The sequence below is a fragment of the Chenopodium quinoa genome, unplaced genomic scaffold, assembly GCF_001683475.1.
Source record: "Chenopodium quinoa cultivar QQ74 unplaced genomic scaffold, ASM168347v1, whole genome shotgun sequence".
In the NCBI taxonomy this organism is placed as follows: Eukaryota; Viridiplantae; Streptophyta; class Magnoliopsida; order Caryophyllales; family Amaranthaceae; genus Chenopodium; species Chenopodium quinoa.
In genome coordinates this window covers 621,995-646,144 of record NW_018745659.1, presented here as the reverse complement: position 1 = coordinate 646,144, position 24,150 = coordinate 621,995, and the positions used below count along the sequence as shown (strand labels likewise).

Genomic DNA, 24,150 nt, shown 5'->3' with positions numbered 1-24,150 from the left:
AAGTCTCACTACTCGTACTCTGGAGGCGTGATGGGCTGCTACCAGGTATGAACCATATCAAGGGGCGAAAACAGTATAAAATCAACAATAACAATATAATAAAATATATGCTCTTTTCCCTTTTCCTCTTTCTCCGTCGGAAATCTAACTAGGATAATAACATTATAAAATTAAAATAACAGTATATTTATCAATATTAACAATATAAACGAAACCAAAAAAGAATGAAAAGAATACCAAAAAAGAATGAAAAGAATTTGGTATGGACTATAGAGTACCAGGTATGTTACTCCCGTATTCTAAAATAGTTAACTTCTCATTCCGCTCTCTCTCTCGGAAAAAAAAACTTCTCATTCCGCTCTCTCTCTCGGAAAAAGCTCGGGTTACAAATTTGATAACCTTCCTTCCTTTTAAAAACCTGGAAATGGCGGAACCAGCCGAATTGGAAGCGATGTCAGAAAATCCCGAAGAGCTCAATTCCAGCAACGATGGTGAACCAAGAGATGCCATCGATGCTACAGCAGCTAAAGCATCGACCGACAACTTCCACTCCGACTCCGACTCTGATGATGAAAATGAAGCTCAACAAGCGCAGGAGCTCAAAATCCTGGAATCGGAACTCTCTCGTAATCCCTCTAATTACGATGCTCATGTTCAGGTATAATTACTCGAATAAAAGCGTTGATATCTTGATTCCTCAACAATTTTTGAATTTTTTCTGAATTTTTTGATATAAATTTTTTTTCGGTTTTGCGATTGTTTGCAGTACATAAAATTGCTCAGGAAAATGGGTGAGATTGATAAACTCAGGGAAGCTAGGGAATCGATGAGCCAGATTTTTCCCTTAACACCTACAATGTGGCAAGAGTGGGCTAAAGATGAAACTACTTTGTGTTCTGGGTATGGAACCTTTTTCTCTCTTTTCTTATTACTCGTATCTTGCACACCTCAAATCTTGTTTACGGTTCATTTGTGGTTTTATGTAATTCATTTTATTTTATTTTCTACTGAAATACTTTGAGCTGAGTTTCTTATGTTCGTGAAACTAGTTTTTCTGATCCATAAACAAATTTTGTTGAGGTAGAAGCAAAATCAGTGCCGGATTTTTTGTTTTATCTTTCATCATTTTGAGAAAATATTAATTCTTGGGAAGGATTTGATGAGCACTAGGACAGTAATTGTAACTTGTAGCTTTTGGGTAGGAGGTAATGGCGTAACTATATTGTCATTAACGATAATTGGGTTTTCCCTGGTCAATGTCGTCTTAAGCATCTCTTCGATTTAAGCAAGTTTAGGGGATTATGTGTATATATTTCCCCAAAGCCTTTTAGCTTTTCCCTGGTTGGATGCTCATTGCCAAAGTGTACTAATACCGCTCTCCAACTTCATGTCCACCCATTTGAAGCCATCACACCACCTCCCTCCCCACCCCCCCCTCTAATTTTGAATGAATAAACTAGAGATGATGAAGAAAATCAAGAAAGAAGAGCATTTCATCACCCAACATCACCCTTCACATTTTGGTAAAATTTTCCTATATGTTTCTATTTGTGGACGATAAAAACAAAACAAATTGGAAAAGGGGGAGAGGGAGAGAGAGACAGTTATGGTTAGCTAATAAAAATAGATATGTATGGGCAGGTGGTGGTGATTTCAAAGTTGAGTGATGGTAGTTTTAGAAAGAGGATGTTTCAATGCCACGAGTTGTATATCCGGAGGGGTAGTGGCGATGGCAATAGCAGTGGCAAGGTTTTAGAGTTTTAAAGTTTTGGTGGTTTCGGTGAGGTTGGTGGGTTTGGTGGTAGTTTCGGTGAGGGAGGTGGGTGGTGGTTATTGTGAGGATGGTGATAATTAGTGGGGGTCGTGATGGTTAAGGTAGGTGTTTATGTCTTTGGTCGTGGATCCGTGACAATTTGGACAGGAAGAGGTTGCACACAGAGAGAGAGAGGGGTTAAATAAAATTAGGAGGGGAATGGCCAATAGTGTTAGGTTGTTTAAGTAGGGGTAAAATTGTAAAATTAGGAGGGGAATGACCAATAGTATTAGGTTGGTTAAGTAGGGGTAAAGTTGTAAAATTGGGTAAAAAACTTTCCAATTATAGTTTGTTGCAAGTATTATGGCACATCCATATTAGGAAAGTGTTGCAACTTGCAAGTATTAAAAAAACGGAGGAAGTATTTGGTAAGACACTGGTTTTGGCCAATTTGTGTGTGAAAGGCATTGTTAAGTTTTAGTTTGTCTAGAGTCATTAGGAGAGTAGTAATTGCTGATCCATATGGCTGGATTGAATTTTTCTTTTTTTGTAAATATTTGGATTAAATGTTGTCAGTCATCTACTTTAAATGTTGCAGATGAGACAAGGTTTTCACTGAATAAAGTAAAAAGATAGCACATAAGTCGTCCACAAGTGATAAGGTTCATATTTAATTTAGACAAATAATTTCTTGGCGTTAAAAAGAATACCACGAGGACTCTTCTACAGATACAAGTATACATCAATATGGAAATTTCCAATAGATCATGCTGCTTTTGGGATCTTTTTATTTTCATGCTGCCTGTAAACAACATACGTTGTTTTGTAGTAACTAGTAAGCTGAAATCCAATACCCTAGTCAACTCAGAAAAGTTATGTCCATAGTTGAGAATTTCATTGATCTTTCTACGTCACCTGTGTACAGCATTAAACATCATGCCGTGCCATTACCCCTATGCCTTTGACAACGATCCCACTATAGGTGGTTAACTGCATGCATCTACCGATTGAATTGCAAAATGATGATTTGTTAGCTTTCACCTGACAATTATGGAAGACACTGCTTTTGATAGACTCTTGATTTGAAGGCTGTCTCTTGATTTTATTTGTGGTAATCCAAAGTAAAAAATTGTCCCTTGTAAATTGTTTTACAATTGCCACAATAGATGGGAATCCTAAGTGCTGAACACATAGCACAACTATTTGGTGAAATTTCTTTATTTGGTCTCAATATGCTGACCCAGGACTAGATTCAAGTTCATACAAAGTTTGAATTACCTTGGGTAGTGTGTGGAGTTATGTAGAGATGGTTCAAGCTAGTATGGAGGCATAAGGATGATTGACTTGGGTTTAAGTAAATAGGAAGCTATGTGGTTTCTCTGATCTGTTGAGGTATTTCTGGGCAAGAAGAAGCACATTTGTGCTCGCTGGAAGAGAATTTGTTTGTGCAGATTGGAAAGGAAGATGGGGAACAAATCCGTGCTTAACTAGACACGCCTGGCTGGTTAGCCTATTGAGGCATGTTTGTGTTGCATTGAGATTGAACCTGGAGTGATTTTGCTTGTATCAACACACCTGTGTCATTGTTGATTATCAGTATCTTTCATACTAATTTTTTGCTTAAGCTGTTTAGAAACGTGAACTATAAAGTGCTTTTTTTGGCTGGTCTAAAGTTCTTTGATACCATAATGCATAGATGAACTTTGAATCTTGGTCTCTATCCATTCCTCATGTGTATTCAAAAGAAGTTCAATGGCATATCTCTGTTCTATGCTAGAGATTCAGTAGAAATTCAATGCTATTTCTCAAGTGGTTTTCCCTCTCTTTTTATCTCCTGTAACCCTCTTAGGTAAGTCTTCCTCAATTTCTATTTGTATATCCTCATCTTGGGTTTCCACTTTACACCGCTTTCGTTTTCTTGCTCACTATGTTTCTGTTGTTTTCTTGTCCACTTTCATTTTATCACTTCTCTTTGTTTACTTGCTTTAACTTATTTATTTACTTTTTGCGGACGGTTCCTTATGATGTTTTTTGTTAGCCAGCACTATGTCATTTTAGGACTAAGGCTTTGTTGTTGTGTTATCTCTATTCAATACTACCTTGGGATTTAAAGTGTGGAACTGATTGGTGATTGTTTTTCTTCTTGATTTTTTTTTTTTTATTCCTAATCCTGAAGATCTTGACTAGCTTATACTGTTGCATTATTAACCATTGTTTGGTAGGCCGGAGGCTGTTCCAGCTATTGAAAAGATATATGAACGCGGTGTATCTGATTATCTGGTGAGCTGTTTTGCTTCTATATGAAGCTTGCTTCAATGAATATTTGGGAGGCTGTTATATGATACTCTCTTTGTTTGGAAGTAGTAGTCACATCTACTTAAGGATGTCTTGGAAAAATGTTGTCACCTAGTGTAAAATTTTAATGGTTTATTCTGGATTTCTGGGTATACCCCAAGTTAATACCGAGTGATCATGTGAGTTTGTGAAGGTTCCAATGTCTAATCAGGCTCCTTCAAAATAATGATTGTATTACCATGTCATGTACTTAATATCCCATAGTGTTATGCAGCGTATATATATCTGAATGGAGGGAGTTGATATTAAGCATGCCTACTGTAGTGCCATGCCATTACATTATGGCCTGATTTGTAACATAAATTAATATGATTTCCCAAAATTTTGTGACTGACAATTACTAGTACTGCATTGGTTGTTACAGTCCATTATCACAAGGAACTGCTTTCTGTAGTTGCAGTACATGTATTGAATCAAAGAAATTGATAGTAAATTTTTGTTACCTCTGCAGTCTGTCCCTCTTTGGTGTGACTACTTAAATTTTGTGCAAGAACATGATCTCTCAATCCGCGAGTGTTCTGCTTCTGGTGTTTCAAAGGCAAGAAACTTGTTTGAGCGTGCTCTTACAGCTGCTGGCTTGCATTTTTGTGAAGGCAGTAAAATATGGGAAGCCTACAAAGAATTTGAGCAAGCTATATGCCTTACAATTGATGATTCTGACATCGAGGTTTGTTTTGTGATCTTTATATTGTCTTACATCATGATTTACCTTTTGCTACTGTACTCTTTTTATACATGTATCTGTTCCTCAGTTATTCCACCTGGAAGTTTAGACATGCTCAACATGTCAAAGTTCATGTGGCTACGGATTATGTCACACACTCATGCAGATCACTATTTACTTGAATAGCACATGCTTATGCAATAAATGAATTCCACATGGTGGATATCTTTAGAATATGTTAAACCTCAGGATAGAATTATGAAGATGAATGATACAAACATGTGATGTAGATAGAAGGCACCATATTGTCCAGGTTTCAAGCTATTTAGGTCGTTTAAATTGTTTACTTGTTTAGTGATGCTGAAAAATGGCATATTGCCTCTGCATCCCTCTTCATGTTGATAATAAAAGCAGCCTTTACCAAGGTAAAATTTCAAGTTTAGCTAAGGAATGTCTTTTGGGCTCTGTTCGTGTTTCATAACCATTCCTTAGGGTATGACGGTAGTCACTGGTTTCTAAATTTTAGTCTTTTACTATTTACTATATGTATTGATGTGCAACTGGGAGACAAAATTGTACTGAGGTCTTCATAGGTGTCTCATTTGCTCTAATTTTGTTCATTAATGATACTTTTAATATTATAGCTTAAGTTCAATGACACTTTGCTTAGATATTGTTGAATTAGTTTAAATTATTATACCTAGTCTGCTTTTGTAAATTCATCTTTATAATTTTTTTTTGCCTCTTGTTGATCAGGGAAAAGAAAAGCAAATTCAGCGTGTTCGAAATATTTTTCACAGGCAGCTATCTGTTCCCTTGGCCGACATGAATTCAACTCTTCTTGCGTATAAGGTTTGGGAAGTGCAGCAGGGAAATGATCTTGATGTTAACTCCAGTGACTTGGAAGGAATTTCTTCTCATGTTGCTTCTGCTTATAAGAAGGCATTGGAGATGTGTGATGCTCGCAACATTCTGGAAGAACAAATTTCTAAATCTGATGTACCAGATACAGAAAGAATTCCACTCTTCAAGGTATGGAGTTGGAAAATGTGTCTTCTAGACTTACATATGCATGTACATGCACCTCTTTATATGTTTATTGATGATGGAACGTACATGCACACATTAGTAGAAACATGTTGTATCTCCTAGACTTACATACGCTCACTAAAGGAACTTATGTTTGGTTTTGCAATTTGAAACTGGTGTTTGCATGTGTATGCTTGTTGATTGCTTAGGCCCTATTCTCTTCACTAAAAAACAATAATATACAGTAAAAATAATTTTAGTTTAGTCAGTTCAGTAAAAGTTAAGTTCATTTAAAATAAATTTTAATCAGTAAAAATCAGTTAATTTAACGAACAAAGTCAAATTTGAAATAGGAAATATAATTTTTAATCAGTAAAAATAATTTAATCGCAGTAATTTTTTTTTTTTAATAAACATAATTTCGGTTTAGTAGAAATAATTTAAAGAAATAATTGATTTTAATAATTCCAACTTTAGCCTATTTTCTTTAAATAATCCCAACTTCGGATTATTCAAAATAATCTGAACTTTAGGGGGTATTTTCTTTTATTAGGCCCAAGTGACCGCCGCTAACCTGTTAAATAAGTAAAAAAAAAAATTCTTCCCTTTGACTTTGGTCAACTACCCCGATACACATTAAGTTCCGTAGAAATGTAATTTTTGTTTAAAAACAATTTTATCCTATTGGAATTTGGCTTTGACATTGTTGTTTTTCTTTGTCACTTTGCTCATCCAATGTTTTTAATTTATTTTCCCTTTAAAAGGAACTGGATAAAATAAGTTGTGGATTCGGAGATCTTAGCTTAGCTTTGACGTAAATTACACAAAGGCTAAGCTAACTTAACCTCTTGGGTTGTTGACTGCAGCTTAGTGGTTTTATAGTAATGTGCATTTATCTTGCCTTTGTATGTGGACTAATGGGTTTATGATGTGCTTGACGTTTCTTTTGTGACCAAATGATGCTTCATATCTGGTTTTAGTAGAATGTAAGGACTATAACTTCTATTAAATTTATCTCTCTTTAAACTCATATTCCCCATTTATTGGTTTTGAGATGTATTTTGTTATGTTTTCACAGAAATACTTGAAATTTGAAGAGTCTGCAGGTGACCCTGCACGAGTTCAGATTCTATATGAACGTTTGATCACTGAGTTTCCTATATGCAGTGATTTGTGGATAGACTATACTCGCTATTTAGAAAAAACGCTCAAGGTACTTTCTCAATCGTGATAGGCCTATTCCATTTCTTAAATTAGTTGATCATATTATTTTCTGTTTATTTCAGGTTGGAAATGTTGTAAATAATGTTATCAGTAGAGCCACAAGTAATTGCCCCTGGATTGGGGAACTCTGGGTGAGGCAGTTGCTTTGCTTGGAACGAGCTCACGCTTCAGAGGATGAAATTTCCCTGGTATGGATGTATGATATGGTGTAATTCTCATTTGAACGGTTTTGGTTAAGAAATTTGCTAGCTTGTTCGTTGTCAAATGCTTGTAAAGTGTAAACAATTAAATCAGTGATGTTGGATCTGAAGAGTTAAGTCAATACCAGCACACTTCTTGTTTTGGTGTAGTTATGACAGTGTGACATTTTTAGCAATATTTTAGTTGGTCTACTTTATTTACTATAGTTATCCTCCACTTGTAAACAATCCTGAGACAGAAGTCAAGATGAACCTTCTTGCTACAGCTTCCTACAGATCCAAAAAAAAAAAAAGCTTAGTGGTTGTTGACTGCAGCATAGTGGGTTTATAGTAATGTTCATTTATCAAGATATGTTTCATCTTTCAGTAGATTTGACTGAATAGGCCTGCCTACCCATATTTATTTTAGATTTATAGCCTACATTTTATAATTTAGAATGCTTAAAAAGCTTCCTGATCTGTACCTGGGATGATTATTCTTAGACTTTCTTCTCCGGGGAAAACTGAATTATCCTGGTCACAGTTTTTCCCACTTTCTTGGTTGCTGGCCTTATCTGTGTCAACTTATTGAAGAATAATGAAGGCATTATCTTGACTATAATATATGAAATATATAAATTTAATCGTAGAGCAATTAACTTTTATATACTTCGGAATCACTGGGAGTTTTGCAAAGGATGCTCCTGTTTGATGTATCCGTTGACACTTACATTATATTCTCATTTTCGTTGAACTTTTGTTGACTTACATTATATTGTCATTTTCGTTGACCTTTGTTAAAAATCCATAGTATGTTTGCTTCTATGTTTTAATCATTGTTAATTGTTAAGTATCTTAAAGCTACAATATGATTTTTTTTCATTGTTAGGTATTTGAGAAGGCCCTTCAATGTTCATTTTCAAGTTACGAGGAGGTATTTACTATGTTCTTTACTTGTTTATTCTTTATTCATTTATTTTGTTATATAAAAGAATTTTATTACCATTGGTCAGAAAGAACAGTAAATTATATCACTAGATCTCAAAGCTCGAAAAAAAAATGTGGTGGGCCATGGGCTGTGCATGGACATAATTTGCAAATTTTGGAATGAGCTCAATACGAGCATGTGGGGTCCGGTGAAAAGTATGCTTAATGTGAGAAGCGTGAGAAACTGAGGTACATTCAAGTGTCACTATAGATACATTAGGTATACACTACGGATACAATAGATCTACACCGTAAATACATTAGGCATGCCCAAAAAATAAAATTAAAACAATAACTCTGTACCTCTATTTCTTATTTTTTATACCAAACATTTTGAAATGTCCAACATCCGATTGTTTAAAAGTTACTGAAGGAATTCTTGCAAATAAACATCCAACATCCTTCATATTCTACTCTCTTTCACAGGTACATCAAAGATCAAATATAATTACTTTAATGAACCATTGTAGATACGTCAAACTTAATACATCCAGTGGATGTCATCTATGACTAGGATAAATAAAGTATTTAAAAAACCTTAATGTCAATTGACGATTGGGATTAATCCACAAATAGGAAAGAGAATTTGGAAGAATTATTCAGATATGCCACTCCAGTATTGCAACTAAGATAAATCTCACTAAAGTGTATATTAGTAGTTTAATTATGACTTTGCCCACAATAATAAGATCTGAAAGCTTGATACCAAAAATAGAAGAAAATTGAGAGGGGAGTAACTACCATTAACCAACTTTATTGATTGAAATTTGAAATCTCCATTATTGTAGCTTAGATGAAGAAGACAATGAGGAGGTGAGAAAACTGAAAAATTTGTTCAAAAAATTTGAAACGATTCCATATGTATTTCAATAATAGAGATATGAAAGATTAATATTCAATTTGAAATACAGAGAACCATAAATTGGAGAGAATTGATCCAAATTAAAACTTTCCAGAAGTAGTTTATAATAAGTCGCGCGTTTTCCCCTCTAACAAATGCTTACAGATCCTACAATCTTTACCGTTAATATCAATATCTGATGGTTGACTTCTTACCCTTCTCACCTTAAAGAAGGTATATATATAAATAGGGGAAGACTCTTGTGAGAACTCCTCCATTATGTGAGAACAATTTTTTATGTGAGAACACTCTGTATGTTCTAAATTTTTACTCGTATGTTCTAAATTTTAAATCTAATGTTCTCTAAATATTTACTCGAAGTGTTCTAAATTAAGTCAGACGCTCTGAATTAGTACTCACATGTTCTAAACCATAAATAAGTTAAGTTAGATGTTATAAATTTTAAACAACTTGTTCCAAACTTTTAACTTATATGTTCTAAATTTTAAAACATGTGTTCTAAGATTTTAAATCATATGTTCTAGAATTTAAAGCTTACGTTCTAATTTTTACTCACATTTTATATATTTTATACTTGGTGTTCTAAATTTTTATTCACATGTTCTAAATCTTAAATCAAATGTTCTAAATTTTACTCATATGTTCTAAATTTCGTCAAGCGGATTTTCTAAATTTTTACTCACATGTTCTAATTCTTAAATCAGATGTTCTAAATTATTTTATACACAGATGTTCTAAATTATTACTCATATGTTCCAAATTTATGTTCCAAATTTTTACTCACATGTTCTATATTTTAGATCAGTTCTCATATAAATATATGTTCTCACATATGGACCTATTCTCTCCACATCCCATATATATATATATATATATATATATATATATATATATATATATATATAGGAAAAATTCATGGGAATAATCCGACCTTTAGGCCATTCTTTTTTAATAATCCCACCTTTCGATTATTATTTAATAATCCGACCTTTGGGTGCCTTTAATTTTTATTGGTCCCAACCGGTCATGTAACCTGTTATAACAGGTTACATGACACGTGGCGGCCTGTGATTGGTCAAAAAAAAATTAAAAAAAAAATGTTAAAAAAAAAGTAAGATTTTTTAAAAGAAAAGATTAAAAAAAAAAACAAAAAAAATCAGAAAACCCATCCCAACCCCCACCACTTCCCTGACCACCCAGCCCTACCGCCCACCGGAATCCCAAACCCAGCCACCCTCATCCCCACCCCGATGGAATTCAACGCCTCAGTCAAGGTCCTCATCATCGCCGGCGAAACCTATCCCTATCGCCGGAAGTCTCGAGACACTGGATGAAATTAATAACAGCATTTAAAGCGGCGATTCGAACATCAGAGCTAGGAGAATGGGAGAGAGTGTTCAAGAAGACGGCGTGAAGGTCCTTAATGAAAGGCACCAAAGAATCGCCGATAAACTGAGAGAGCTGAGCGAAAATTAAGGAAGCGGACTCCTGCAAATAGGGAGAATCGGAGGAAACGCACTGGAACATAAAAGGGAGAAGCTCAGGCCAAGCATTGTCGGGAAGAATACCGGAAGCGAGCTCGGAAATGGTGTCGCAAAGCTTCTTGGAGATGGTTTTGGCGTCATCGCGTTGGAGGCAGGCGAGGAGGATAGACTTGATGGAGGACTGAGAAGAGGGAGAAAGAGGGTGAGGAAGAGTGATTTAAGGGGGTTGCGAGCTTTGCGGCAGTTGGGGTGGCTATAAGGGCCAATTATGGGGGCGGAGGAGGGAGGAGGTGGTCTTCAGTTGGTCTAGGGAGGAGGGGATGGCGCTGGGGAAGGAGGATTGATTTCCGATGGCCAGCTCTGGAAGAAGGATGGTTGTGGTTATGGTGGTTCTAGAGTTTGGGTTTGGGTGGTGGTGGGGATGGTGGTGGGCTGGTGGCTGAATTGGGTTTGGGTTTGGGTTTTGTAATTTCTTTTTTTTTTGACCAATTATGTAATGACACGTGTATTTTAAACCAAAAAAAAAAAAATTTTACCTGTTCAATCGGTTTCTGGTCAAATGGGACCAATAAAAATTAAAGGCACCCAAAGGTCGGATTATTAAATAATAATCGAAAGGTGGGATTATTAAAAAAGAATGGCCTAAAGGTCGGATTATTCCCATGAATTTTTCCTATATAGTTAGGATCTGGTGAGAAGCAAAGGTACATTAAGTATATAAAATTGATACATCCAATATGCATTTTAGATACATTGAAATAACATCATATATACATCAAACTCTTTTCCTCCTTTTCCCTTATAAATACTGGCAAATTAGCAATACAACCCTTTCACTTGCCCATTACAGAAACTCTTAACTTTTTCTCAAGTCTTGATAGAACTCAATTAGCTTCATAAACTTATTAATAAAATCTGTAAAACAAAACCACCTCTTTTTCGTCTTTCTCACTCCTGCCAACAAATACATCATGATATTGCTGCAACTAGCTATAAACAGGTTGAAAAAGGCATATAAAATTTAAAGGTAATGTATGAGGTGAAGAAGCAGAGATGAGCACAACAAATAAGGTGCTAAATATAGAAGAATCGTATAGATACATTAGAATTATCTTGCGGATACATCAACAATGCTTAATAGATACATCAAATTTATTTTAGAGATATCAACGTTATTTTGGAGATACATCAACAACATTTTCGTTTAGAGTTTACAAAAATTGTTTTAGATGAGATCGTAAAACTATACTCCCTCTATCCCTAAATATAGTTCCCGTTTGGAAAATAATACAGGAATTAAGAAATGGGAGGACGAAGTACTAAAAGTAAATGAGAAAACCAAATTGATAATCATTTACAAAAAAGAAGAGAGAGAAAGTGTACTTTTTTACTTTTTCAATGAGAGAATATTAAAGTAAATAAGTGGAGTAATGATGCACAAAGAATAAGAAAAATTAGAGGATATTTTTGGCATTTCACCTAATAAAGACAAAAAAAAATTGAAGGTAAATGGGTGATTTCCAAGGAACATTAAATGGTAAAAAATTAAATGAGAACTATATTTAGGACCACCAAAAATTGAAATGGAAACTATATTTAGGGACGGAGGGAGTAAAATAAATTCGATGTATAAATCATTGAAATAAAGCATTGAAAATGGAGTAGTTTATGGAAGAAATTAGCTTGGGAGGCAAAAAAATGGAGGAAAAAAGAGGTTTGGGGAAGAAAGGTAATAAGAAAGGCAAGTGTACCCCATATATATATAGCAGGAACACTTTGAGCTAAATCTTTTACATATCTACCATCATGCCATTAATGAATGGATGATATGAGTCATCAGATTAAACTAATCCAATGGTTAGCAGCTCTTCTCACCCTTTTCACGTATCATCCCCTTCTCACATGAGCCTATAGCCCTATGGCACATCACAACTTGGCACGTCGGCCTGGTGGTACTGTGCATGGGCTTCGTTCATCATGTTTGTTGTTTGGTATATGTTTTTATCCTTTAAAATTTATAGTTTCATATTTCATGCTCACACAGGATGTCGTACCTTATTTTCTATGCATGATGTTCTGACTCCAGAATATTTTTGCAGTACCTGGAATTGTTTCTTACTCGTATTGATGGTTTACGGAGAAGAATTTCAGTATCTGGTGAATTGCAGGTCTTGGATTATGCTGTAATCAGAGATGTGTTTCAGGTTTGTTTAGCTTTCAGATTTTTAGGTCACCAGTCACATGTTTCCTCTCTCATTATGATTCATTTGCATCTCACATTATCATGTGATCATAATTTTCCTTGCAAATACGACTTTTATGATTTGCTTGTTTCACTTCAAGATTTAAATTTTGTCATAGAACTGTTAGAAATCAAATTTGTTGATGTGCAGTGAACTCTCAGGTCTCCATGCTATGAAAAATAATGTCAGACAGGTTTTTTAGACGGGATGCTATCATGTCATTCTAACTTGATGCTGACTGAAACATATTTCCTCTGTGGAGAATAGTTCAGGTGATAGATCTGAAGCTAACTGGTTTTTGCATTATATTTAAGTATTATGGGGGCAGCAGAATTGCTGGGCTATGAAAGACCAAAAGTGGTTGTCAATGTGTATGTGAGTTGTTAACGTCCTCACTTCTGTGTAGAGACACAGAGGTTTTTCCATATTTCTTCTTCATAGGTTTTTCCTGCTATATGCTGTTTGTCATTTGACTCATTTCTTCATCTTATAATGCTGTATTATCTCTCGGAATTTTATTTCGGGTTGCATGGGTCACATACTGTGTCTTTGGTCTTCCATGTAACACAACTGGAGGATTTGATGGGATGTGATTTTATTCTATTCTCCATTGCTAACTGTACTCTGATCCACTCTCATTTTTTGCTTTGGAAGCACTGAGTCATTTCTATGATTAAGGCTTTCTCTTGATATCCAGTCAGTAACAGGACTATTTCCTGTGGTTTTGCTACAAAGTTGGGGTCTTTATAGACTACGAGTTGTGCCTCAAAAGTGGCTTGAGAGCTGCCTTCTTCTTCCTTCTTTTTGTCAGTGTAATTGAGTTTTGCTAGTGTAATTGGGTCTTGCTCTTTGAGATGCCCTTAGTTGATGTGGTTAGGTTAAATAAACTTTCTGTAACCAAGCTGTTTCTATGAAGTGGCTTTGGATTTTTGGAACTTGGTGTTTAATTATTTTCTGTACAGAGGTCAAGCAATGTGTTTCTAACAGACTCTTTCTTTCTTCCTTCTCTTTGACAATTTGTTAATATTGTCTTTGACTCTTACTTAGGCTCTGTTTTTCTCACCTTATTTTTACGTTTAGGCCAATTTAACAATTTGATAAGTTCTGATAAGACAAGTTTAGGGTTCTATATGATAAAATAAGTGAAATCTAGGTGAAAAGTTCACTACCTCAAAGAGTTGAATAATGTTGTGTTCTTTCCACATGGTTTTCTCTTCTGGTAAAATAAATTTTCTTGTGTAATGCCTTTTACTTGGTCCTAGTAACTTTTGTTGCTTATGGTACTTGTTTAATCTCGATCTTTTTCCTGGCTTCCTAGGGAGCCTATGCAAGTATGCATCCCTTCCATCATTTTTTTGAGGTTTGGTTTTTGTGTATATAGTGCAACTGATTGACACAATTTGCTACTATGTCCAGCGTGCATCAGATTACTTATCTTTACATCTAAAAGGCACAGATGCTTTGTTGCGTCTTCATGCTTATTGGGTTCATTTGGAGCTGACCCTGGCAAATGATATAGTTGCTGCTCGCGGAGTTTGGGAAAGCTTACTGAAAATTAGGTTGGTAAATCCCATGTTTGGTGGCACAAATTATCGTTATTTGCAAAATTATTAGTTTCCTTTACAGCATTTGACATGTCCTGTGTGCAGTGGCACCATGCTTGAGGCTTGGCAAGGTTATATAAAGATGGAGATTGACAAGGGAAATCTGAATGAAGCAAGATCATTATATCGGAGGTGCTATACGAAGAGATTTCCTGGTTCAGGTTCACAGGTATTTTTTTTTCTCCTTGGACATTCTGAATTCCTTCTTGAACTCTTCCTTTAAGTTGGCCATGGAGTTGACATGAAGATTAATTATAGGAAAAACATTTTAGTAAATAACATTAAGATTTCTATAGGCTAGGATCTGTTTCAAAGCAGGCATTTCTGACTGCTTCATTGTTTGACATTCTATTTTTCTTTTTTTTTTTTTTTTTTTTTTTTTTTTTTTTTTTTTTTTTTGAAGGTGCTTCTAGTTTACTCTAACTTTATTCTTTCTTTTGACTTACATAAATTTGGTTATTCTTGTAAATTTGACGAGTTTCTTGAAGGAAATTGGTATATCAGGCTTTCTTCATTAAGAAGTTTTTGATGGATAAATGATTTACTAAGATTATCTTACCATGAAGCTGATCCTTATTCTTTTCTCGAAATATCTGCTCTACTAAGATTATCTGCTTCATCCAAGTTGGTTCACTTAGTCTGATTGTTGTTGTTAGCTGTCGTTTGGAATTTGGACTAATGTATTGCATTTTATAATATTCGATCAATTTTTGTGTTTTTCCATTGAAGTCTTTGGACCCACGTACTAATATTTATGGATACTTGTTATTGGTTTACTTGGTTACAGTAATAAAATACAGGTCATTAATAAATTTTAGATTACCAAATCCTGGATCTGCCACTGACCCCCTCCCTCCTCTTTCCCAATTGTTATTTTGTAATAAATTAGCCTAAGGAGAGGGGGTATACTAGGCAATATATTATTAGTTGTTAGAATTGAGTTAGAGGTAGCTTGAGCAACAAGACAAAGGGAGTTAGTTAGTCTATCAATAGAAGATATTAAGGAAAGAGAAAGCATGATGAAAATTGATGGAGAATTTTATTATATTTGTTTTATTTTACTTAGCTTTAGTTAGTGTCTAGCTACTCTAAAGCTGGGACTGTAAACACCATTGTATGTGATTAATTGCATCAACATGACAATGACCTACCAAATATCCCCAAATTCTCTTGTACCTCAGTTCTATATTTCTGATCTCCATTTTATTACTGTGTTGCTGTAGGTTATTCTATGTTTGTTATAAATTCTGTAAAATATTAATTTCTAGGCTTTGTATGAGACTGGGAAATACCTTTCAGGTTTTGCAAAGTTAAATTAAATTTTTGTTATCATGTAATGTAGTCGAGTGCTATTGAGACACTTAGCTTTATATATATTTTTTGTCAAAAAAACAAAAATAAAATAACAAAAAAAATCTGCAGTCAGGTATGAAGTTTCATAAATTCAGGAATTACATTTTCATTTAAGTTGTTTTGGAAACTCATAAACATTTGGATGCTTAATTAAACTTGAATAATGTTACATTGGCAGTGCGAATTATTGCGCCCTCTGTTTTTTTTTTTTTTTTTTTAATGTTTGTTCCATTTGGTATTTGCATGGAATTAAAACACGACTGTTCCGTTCTATAGCGGCCGCTTTGTAACGGGTTTGGGACTTACCGTTCTACGAAATGCCGTTATATAACGGCGCATTGAAAATCACACCCAACTCGCTGCGACGGCCGTTACATAACGGTAGAACGGCATTATGTAACCGTTTATAATTGTAGCGGCCGTTAAATGTAGAAATCGATCCATATTCAACCTAATTTCCAGATCTAAGGTTCGAAAATATAACCCTAGATAACAACTAGACTAGCCATAAAAGGAAGAAAGATATTGGGGCTTTCAGTCGTGTGAATTAGGCGAGCTGAAACCAGTTTGCACTCCGGCCAAATTTCTTTCCCGACGATGACTATTTGGCATTTGCAGGTCCTATTTTCTCTCTCCTCTCTGATGCGGCTTTGGCTTCCTTGCTTGTTTTCTATTTTCTACCTTTTTTACTTTTGTTATCACGTGACCTTCTCTCAATTCTTTCTTTCTTTTTCTTTTATTTTTAAGGTTTATTTGTGGTTTGAAGGGTTAGCTTTCTCTTTCATTAAAATCTGTTTGGACTTTTATTTCAAAAAAAAAAAAAAAAAAATCTGTTTGGACTTTGGAGTTCTATACTATGCTGACTGTAGCTCTTATTTTATTTGAGTGTAACAAAAAATATAAAGCTCAAATAATGTTAAAATAATGTATAAATGCCAAATCTCATATATTGGGCTGTATTTAAAGTAGTTTTGGCAATAATATTGTATAAATAAATAAAAAATGAATTTAAAAGCTCAAAATATGACTTATGTGAAGTTTTTGAAAAAAATCATGCCGCGAAATCCGCGATCCGTTCTATTTGACTGTTATAAGCCGCTCCCGCGTCAACGCGTCCGTTACCGCGTACACGACTGCGATTTTTTTCCAGGGTATTTGCACAATTTCCAAATGTAATATAGTAAATAAAATATCTTAAGCTATGTATTACAAAAGTTCTATAAATTGTATATCTAGAAACAAAATGTATGGTGATTAATTTTGACTTTTTGTTTCCATGGAAGAGAAAAAAAAGAAAGAGGTTAGTGGAGAGAGACTGATGGTTGAGGCTGAGCTCTGACCTGGGCAATTTCTATCCTTTGGGGTGGGGGGGGGGGTGTGGGGGAGTATGGTGATGTATTACCCTCATATTAAGGGGAACAGTTACTGGCCAAACAATTTAACCTTGGGATTGTGGTTGCAGCCCCATTATTTCTACCCTTTAACTTTTACCACTCAATCTAGGCTAGCCTAGAAATAAAATTAGCTAAATGTTGCTAGCGTATCTTTGTTAGTATTATGCTTTTAATTTATAATCTATCTTGTCTTCTGAGTCTAGTCTTGCTTTCTCAAGCCAAGGTACCAGAAACTCCTTTCCTTTAGAATCTCAGGCCTGAGAAGGAAAAACGAGGTTTAAATTTCCCCCAAAGAGTTTGCTGTCAGAGGAGTTTGCCATTGCTGGCAGCTTGGCAGTTCTTCCTTTCCATTTCATCACTTCAAAAACCCTGCCTTGAAAATAATTCTCGTGTATCACCTGCTGCACGTCCTACATTCATTCCCTGAAATTGAAACAGGCATATCACATTAGTCATTCTATTCTTTTTTGGATAACCTAAAATATGAATATACAACTTCTGGAACGTGGATATATATAACGTCTCTGGATACAAGTACGCCATTTCTGTATCTGTATTTCTAATTAGCAGGCACATTATTTCTTAGTAGTGTTGTAGAATTTCCTCAAAAAAAGTAGTTCTTTAATAACTTGCTGCCATGTTTTATACTTTCAAATTTATTTTTTGTAATCTGGTTGGTTGTATAATTTGCTTGAGCCCTTTGTAGTGGATAGAAAGTATACATGCTCTCTGTCCTAATAAAAGTGTCTGTTATTTATCCAGGACATATGCCAATCTTGGTTATGGTTTGAGAGGGAATTCGGCACTCTGGCGGATTATGACTATGCTGTTCAAAAGGCATATTTCTCTTATTGCTCTTCAATTTAATGATGTCTAAATGTCAGTGAAAATTTTTGCATTGCTTTTCACATTGTGATTGTGTTGGGAACCAAGCTCTGTTGATTTGTAAAATTTGGTACTTTGGTTATATGCTGTCTTGATTCTTTTGTGAAGAGCCAGATGCTCTTTTTACTTGACCAGTTGTCCTGGATTTTTTTTTTTAATTGCTCGTTGTATAATGATCAGTTTGACTGTTTTCATGGTGGACAGAGAGCCCCTAGGTCTGGGTGCTTGACTGGGTAATGTTGTTGCATAGATGACATATTAAGTTATGAGTTAACAGCGTTTGGCCAGATTCTCTTCTTTTGTGAGTATCCTCATTCTTTTGTGAAGAGGCAAATGCTCGTTTTCTTTGGCCATTTGTCCTGAAAACAAACTCATTCACTTGCTGTGTATTAAGCTGTTAAAAACTAGCTCAAGATAAGACTATGTTAGTGGTGCACTGATAGCCCCTAGGTCTGGGTGTTTGGCTGGGCAATATCATTGCCTAAATTCCGTTAAGTCGAGATAAAGAAGCATCATGAAACCCTAGCCCCTGTCAACCCTTAGCATAAGGCCTAACCATGATCTAGGGAAGCATCTATGGATGAAAAGAAAAGGCTCCATAATCTTGAACTCTAGACATGATCTCTTAGCTGAAAGATGTTAAACAAACCTTTTAGAAAAATTCCCACAAAACTTTTTCCTCCCTTTTTCCCTTTTTGTTTGCCCCGTAATCCTTTTAAGGTGTCCGTTTAAGATTGCTCATTACCTAATTCAATAAATAATCCCACTTGCAAGTTGCAACCTCACCTTCTCTGTTTCTCTCTTTCCTCACCAACCCCGTGTGCAACCCTATGTGCACAATTCTTGCCTTTGTTTCTTAAAAAAGTGAAATTTATTTTATGGGGCAATAAAAAAGGGACAGAGGGAGTACAATTTAAAACTGGAAAATAAAAACATGCAATTAAATGACAGATTTATTGAAACTCAAAGATTTTTGAGTCTGAGGTCAGATGACTGCAGTAAAGTGTCAGGGCAGCATAACTTCTGAGGTGGAAAAATGATCTATAATTGGAAACTGCTTCTTCTGAACAGACTGAAGAATATCCTAAATGGATGGCAACATAATGATAACATACACTGGTGGAAGGGAGTGACAAAAGCGGATAATAAAGGCATTCATTTGGCTTCAAATACAAAGAAAACTATCACTGTATAATTTCATGTGAAATGGCCAAATGATTTTAGGTGAAGGAGAGTTAAGAAGTCAAGTAAGCTAGTGAAGTTTAAAATATGACTACTTGGAAATCCTTATTAAAAGCATGGTTATGTAGATAAGCTAAGAAGTTTTCTAAAATTTTCTAGGGACAGAAAATTTCTGTAATGCTTTCATTTTCAGATCGAGAAGCAGAGCCTCCCCCCTCCCCCCCTCTTACAGAAAACAAACCCTTATTTGGATTGCCTTCCTATTTTCTGTGCCCAGTACTGCTTCCCTAAAATTCCATTTATAGTTTTTGGCTTTGTGATTACAATGTCCATTCTACAACTGGTTATAATTTTAAGCCCTCTCACGTTCATCTCCCCATGTGCTCATTTAATCACGTGCTTTCATGGCTTGTCTGCCTCATTGAATGAAATTAGTTTATCTGTCAGTTTCAACTACCTTGTTTCTGGTGTAGTTTACTAGGTAGGATCTGGTACATCTCCCTGAGCAACTTGAAAAATTATCTAGAACAAGTGGAGTTTATGGATTTATTTTATTTCATATATATTTTAAGGATTTATGCAATGTTTTACTTGCTTCTTCATTTATGCGGTTATGCATTGCTGCAGGTTTCACCACGTTTGGAGGAATTGCAGGTATTTGACTTGCAGCAAGATAGCAAAACTATTGTGACTGCTGGAGATGTTAGTGAACATCCCTCCAAGAAAAATGCTCGTGAAAAACGAAAACCAGCTTCAAATTTGCTGGAGGATCAATCTCCTTCAAAACGACTGAAAGAAGCCTTCAAGGAAGGGACAAAAAAAATTCACAACAAAGATGTTTCCCGAACAGCCACAGTGGAAGAGACTGAAGCAAATATTAACAAAATGGATAGCACTAGCAGCAATGAACAGCTTAAGAAGCAAACCATGCATGGAAAGGCAATGTACACAGATCAATGCACAGCATTCATATCTAACCTTGATCCCAAAGTGAGTTGATACCGTTATACCGATCCTTTATACTTTTCTATCTATATATGCTTTCATTGTCTCCCATCTCCTTCAAGTTCCACATGAGAACATCAAATATTTTTGAGAAATGTGGTGTCAAATTGTTAACTTGTGCAGGCAAATTATGAAGATCTTCGCAAATTCTTTAGTGATGTCGGTGGAGTTCAATCTATCCGAATATTAAAGCATAGGGATACTGGGAAATCAAGGGTAATTTTCTGTCTTCTTTACTTGTTATATGCTTTCTCATACATTATAATCATTATACACTGGGATAAGGTGTATAATTAAGCTAATGCTGCTTACTTTCCCTTTATATGCTATAATTTATTATGGAAACCATCTAATTATATCGCTCAATGTGTACAAGGGTCTTGCATATGTGGATTTTAGTGATGATGCACACCTTGATGCTGCTGTGGGGAAGAACAGACAGTGGTTACTGAAGAAGAAATTAAGTATTGCCAGATCAGATCCTTCTAGAAACAAAAATCAATCAGCCATACGACATGAAGTTGACAGAGATGGTATGAATTTTATAGTGCTATTATTCTCCCATCATCACCCGCCCCCTTTCTTCTATCTCGTTGAGCCCAATATGAAAGAGAAAATCGTCCAGGTGCATGAAAATTTACCATTTAAGAGGAAAAACTTTGAAGTTGAATAGTCATCTAAACTTTACCAAATCATCCAGGTGTTTGTCAAAGTTTACTTAGTTCCATGCATCTTTTTCTGCTGAAGCCTTCGAGATTATGCTTTAATATATTGTCGAGGCAACAATCATAATTTTTTTATCTAGGGATGAGCAAAAGTATTTGAAAATCCAAATATATGATACGATATGTGAACTGTTTAGGATGCGCATCCAAAATGTTTCAGATATCAATTCAAATACTGAATACTTATTTTCAGATTGAAATCAAATATTCAGTTTGAAATATGCACTTTAACCTTATTATTTTAAAACTACAAATATTATGCTACATTGTGGTAAATAATTAATATACAACCTTCATTTCTGAAAGTTTTTAACACCTTATATTTTAGCCTGTTTCAAAAAGTTCATGACACTTTTACTTTATTCCATTTTTGGCAAACCCCTTCACTCCCTCATTTTAATTTTTTTTTTTATTATTATTTTTAAAATATTTGTCAAACTATATACTGTTGATATAAAATAAAGTAGCAAATGGAAAGTGGATCCCTTATTTTTACTGTCTAGGTAGGAAAGAGAATCTTATTTATAAATTTGGTATTATTATATTTTATCTAGACCATGTGGTGAGGTTAGAAGTGATCAACGACAACAACACCAAAGTCTTAGTCCCAAAATGATTTGGGATTGACTAACATGAATCGTCATAAGGAGCCGTCCCACATCAAAAAAAAAAAAAAAAAAGGACATAATAAGATAATCAATTGAAAACGTTTAAATGAAAGATGTGTAATGTGAGAAAAGTAAGAGCATCTAAGTAAAAATTAAGAGAGTTTTAAAGAACTAAGAATAAAATTTAAGAAAGTCTTAAAGGAGTAGTAAAAACGTGCGAGTAAAAAACATAAAAGTTTGAGAAAAGTTTAGCAAAGGAAATCAATACAGTTCATGAACCACAAATTGGGTAAAATAATAAAATTAAATATTAAGATAAAATAAAATAAAAAGTAGATATATAATCATGACACGTCTTTGACTTGAATTTTCTCCCTCCACACCGCTTTATCCAAAGCTATATTTTCCTCATTCCCCAAAACTCTCATATCACTCTCAATCATCTGCTTCCGAGTTTCCTTAGGTATTCCCATACTCCTCGTGATTAACACTTTGTAATTCTTCGAGCTTCCTTACCGGAGCCTTGCTTGGGCTCCTTAAGTGATTCTCCCTTTTCTTGTACTTAATCGATGTAACCCCTACTTTCTTCTTAGTTATCTCATTTTTTTAACCGAACCTTTCTTGTATGGGCACACATCTATTGCAACAGAATTGACTGGGTGGTAGAGTCGTGGAAACACTTGTTTTTCCATATTTCAACGCATCTCCAATACATTCATCCAATGCATGTAGCACAGTCTAACATTCTGTACTATATAGCAAAGCAGGCATGATTTCCATTCGGTAGAATTTACCTTTAATCTATGAGCCATGTCGGGATCACATAAAAACCCCGTCGCAATCTTCTTTTTAATTCTCCATACTGTTGAATAATAGATTCCAGATATCGGAACTTTGGACAATCTTCCCATTCAAGGTGAACACCCCATGCCTCCATGTTAGAAGTGATAAAAGTGTAAACATTCTTACTATAAAAGGAATAAATTAAAAGTAGGAAGATAAAAAAAAGAACAAATCAAATTGGAAAGTAAGAAGATGATAAAAAAAAAAAAGGGAGTACTATCATCTAGACCTTACAACATTCATCGTATTTACACCCATCCGCCTTTTTATACTCTCTTAATTTATTTACCTTTTCACACCCACTCACTAAATCAATATTTTCTTTCCAATTGCATAAATTTGTGTGCAAAAAACTAATGTTTAGAACTTAAGAAAATAAATGTATTAGTATTAAATATTTGATGTTTGTATAATCTACAAAAACACTGTTTAATAGTTAAAATAATACCGAGACTATAATGTGTGTGTGTGTGCGCATGCGTGTTTTTTTATTATTTGATTTATAATTCTGTATATATTTTTTTCATTAAATTGTCAACTGCGTTCTGATGCCTTCTTGCCTTTGTATTCATATTATTTGTGCTCATCTGCTGGATGAAGTGTGTTGTACATACTTTGAAGCACACAGTTTGTAATCAATGTGTGGGTTCTATATCATATGTTTGTTGAACTTATTTTATACTTAAATGAAGGGTCTCTTTTCCTAAGTATTTCTTAACAATGATTACTTTTGGTTTCTATCTTATTACCTAATTATATCCATGTAATAATGTGACTGAATCTTAAGTGCACTTCATATGTCTGGGAATTTTTATTTGGTGAACTCTATAAAGATCTTTGGAGAAAAAAATAAAATAAAATTCTCTTCCGTTTTTCCTCCTTTCAACTCTCAAATTATTAGTAGGAGGTTCTTACAAGCTCATGCTGATTTGTACTTTTGTACCTTGCCTCAACAACTGGAGGATGGCGGAGGAGTTTCATAGGTTTCATCATTTGGAATTTACTAATAGTCATTTTTATCAGCTTCATAATTAGATTAGTCAGCTCTACTAACAATAATTCCCCTTTCTTTTGCTGTAACTTGCACCACTGATCACTCCACTGCTCCCAAACTCGCTTCCAGCATAAGTGAAAACCACAACTCGTTTATGCGATTGTTGTAAAGAGTCTTTAATGATGTTTTTAATGTAGTGAATACTTCTCTGTCCTTAATGATGTTTATATGACCATTTGCTTCTCACTTATATGATATCTTGCCTTTTTTCCCCCTTGCTTCAATAGGTTCAAAGATTCCGTCTGGGGATCAACCAAGAACCGATAGAAACAATTCTTCTGAGCTGTCTGTTGATCAGTCATCTTCTAGTAAGGGCCATGACATTGATCGAGTCCAACTCAAGGGAAAGAATACATTTGCAGTTCCACGCAATGTGAGGCCTCTTGGATTTAAAGCAATCAAGCCAAAAGATGAAGGAGATGATGAGAAACCAAAATCTAATGATGAATTCAGAAACTTGCTGCTTAAAAAGTAGCTGAGGCATTGTTTTTTGAGAGGTCAATGTACAGTTGTACTCTTTGTTACTAATTTTAAGCTGTGAAGAAATTGTTATCATAGTATACATCTGTACTTGAGAATCATGTCAAAAGCTTTCATCTTGGTGGGAAATTTAAATGGGAAGACCTAGCTATAGAATTAACCAGCTATAATGCCTATAAATGTGTTTAGAGTTCTGCTCTTTTCAGTGTGCGCCTATGTGGGTGGTTTCCCATAAAT

At 34.8% G+C, this 24,150-nt stretch overlaps 1 protein-coding gene across 2 annotated transcripts; it reads left to right on the top strand.

The window, feature by feature from the left end:
• The first annotated feature begins 229 nt into the window (after positions 1-229).
• On the top strand, positions 230-24,118 carry LOC110717144 (squamous cell carcinoma antigen recognized by T-cells 3-like). Of its 2 annotated transcripts, XM_021895782.1 has the most exons (16): positions 230-658; positions 767-900; positions 3,976-4,033; positions 4,560-4,775; positions 5,529-5,804; positions 6,880-7,014; positions 7,088-7,213; positions 8,094-8,138; positions 12,637-12,741; positions 14,197-14,339; positions 14,430-14,553; positions 17,894-17,968; positions 19,826-20,188; positions 20,327-20,419; positions 20,580-20,736; positions 23,661-24,118. In XM_021895782.1, exons 1-16 carry the CDS (start codon positions 263-265, stop codon positions 23,906-23,908), a joined length of 2,694 nt encoding a protein of 897 aa, XP_021751474.1. In that variant the 5' UTR covers positions 230-262; the 3' UTR covers positions 23,909-24,118. The 2 variants fall into 2 exon arrangements, with proteins under 2 accessions (XP_021751474.1, XP_021751475.1); XM_021895783.1 differs by lacking the exon at positions 17,894-17,968.
• Positions 24,119-24,150: the final 32 nt, after the last annotated feature.

Excerpts from the sequence above, each read along its gene's own strand:
- LOC110717144 (XM_021895782.1), top strand. The coding sequence starts at position 263 with ATGGACTATAGAGTACCAGGTATGTTACTCCCGTATTCTAAAATAGTT. Across the intron at positions 659-766 it reads ATTACGATGCTCATGTTCAG|TACATAAAATTGCTCAGGAA; the intron begins GTATAATTACTC and ends GATTGTTTGCAG. Across the intron at positions 901-3,975 it reads GAAACTACTTTGTGTTCTGG|GCCGGAGGCTGTTCCAGCTA; the intron begins GTATGGAACCTT and ends ATTGTTTGGTAG.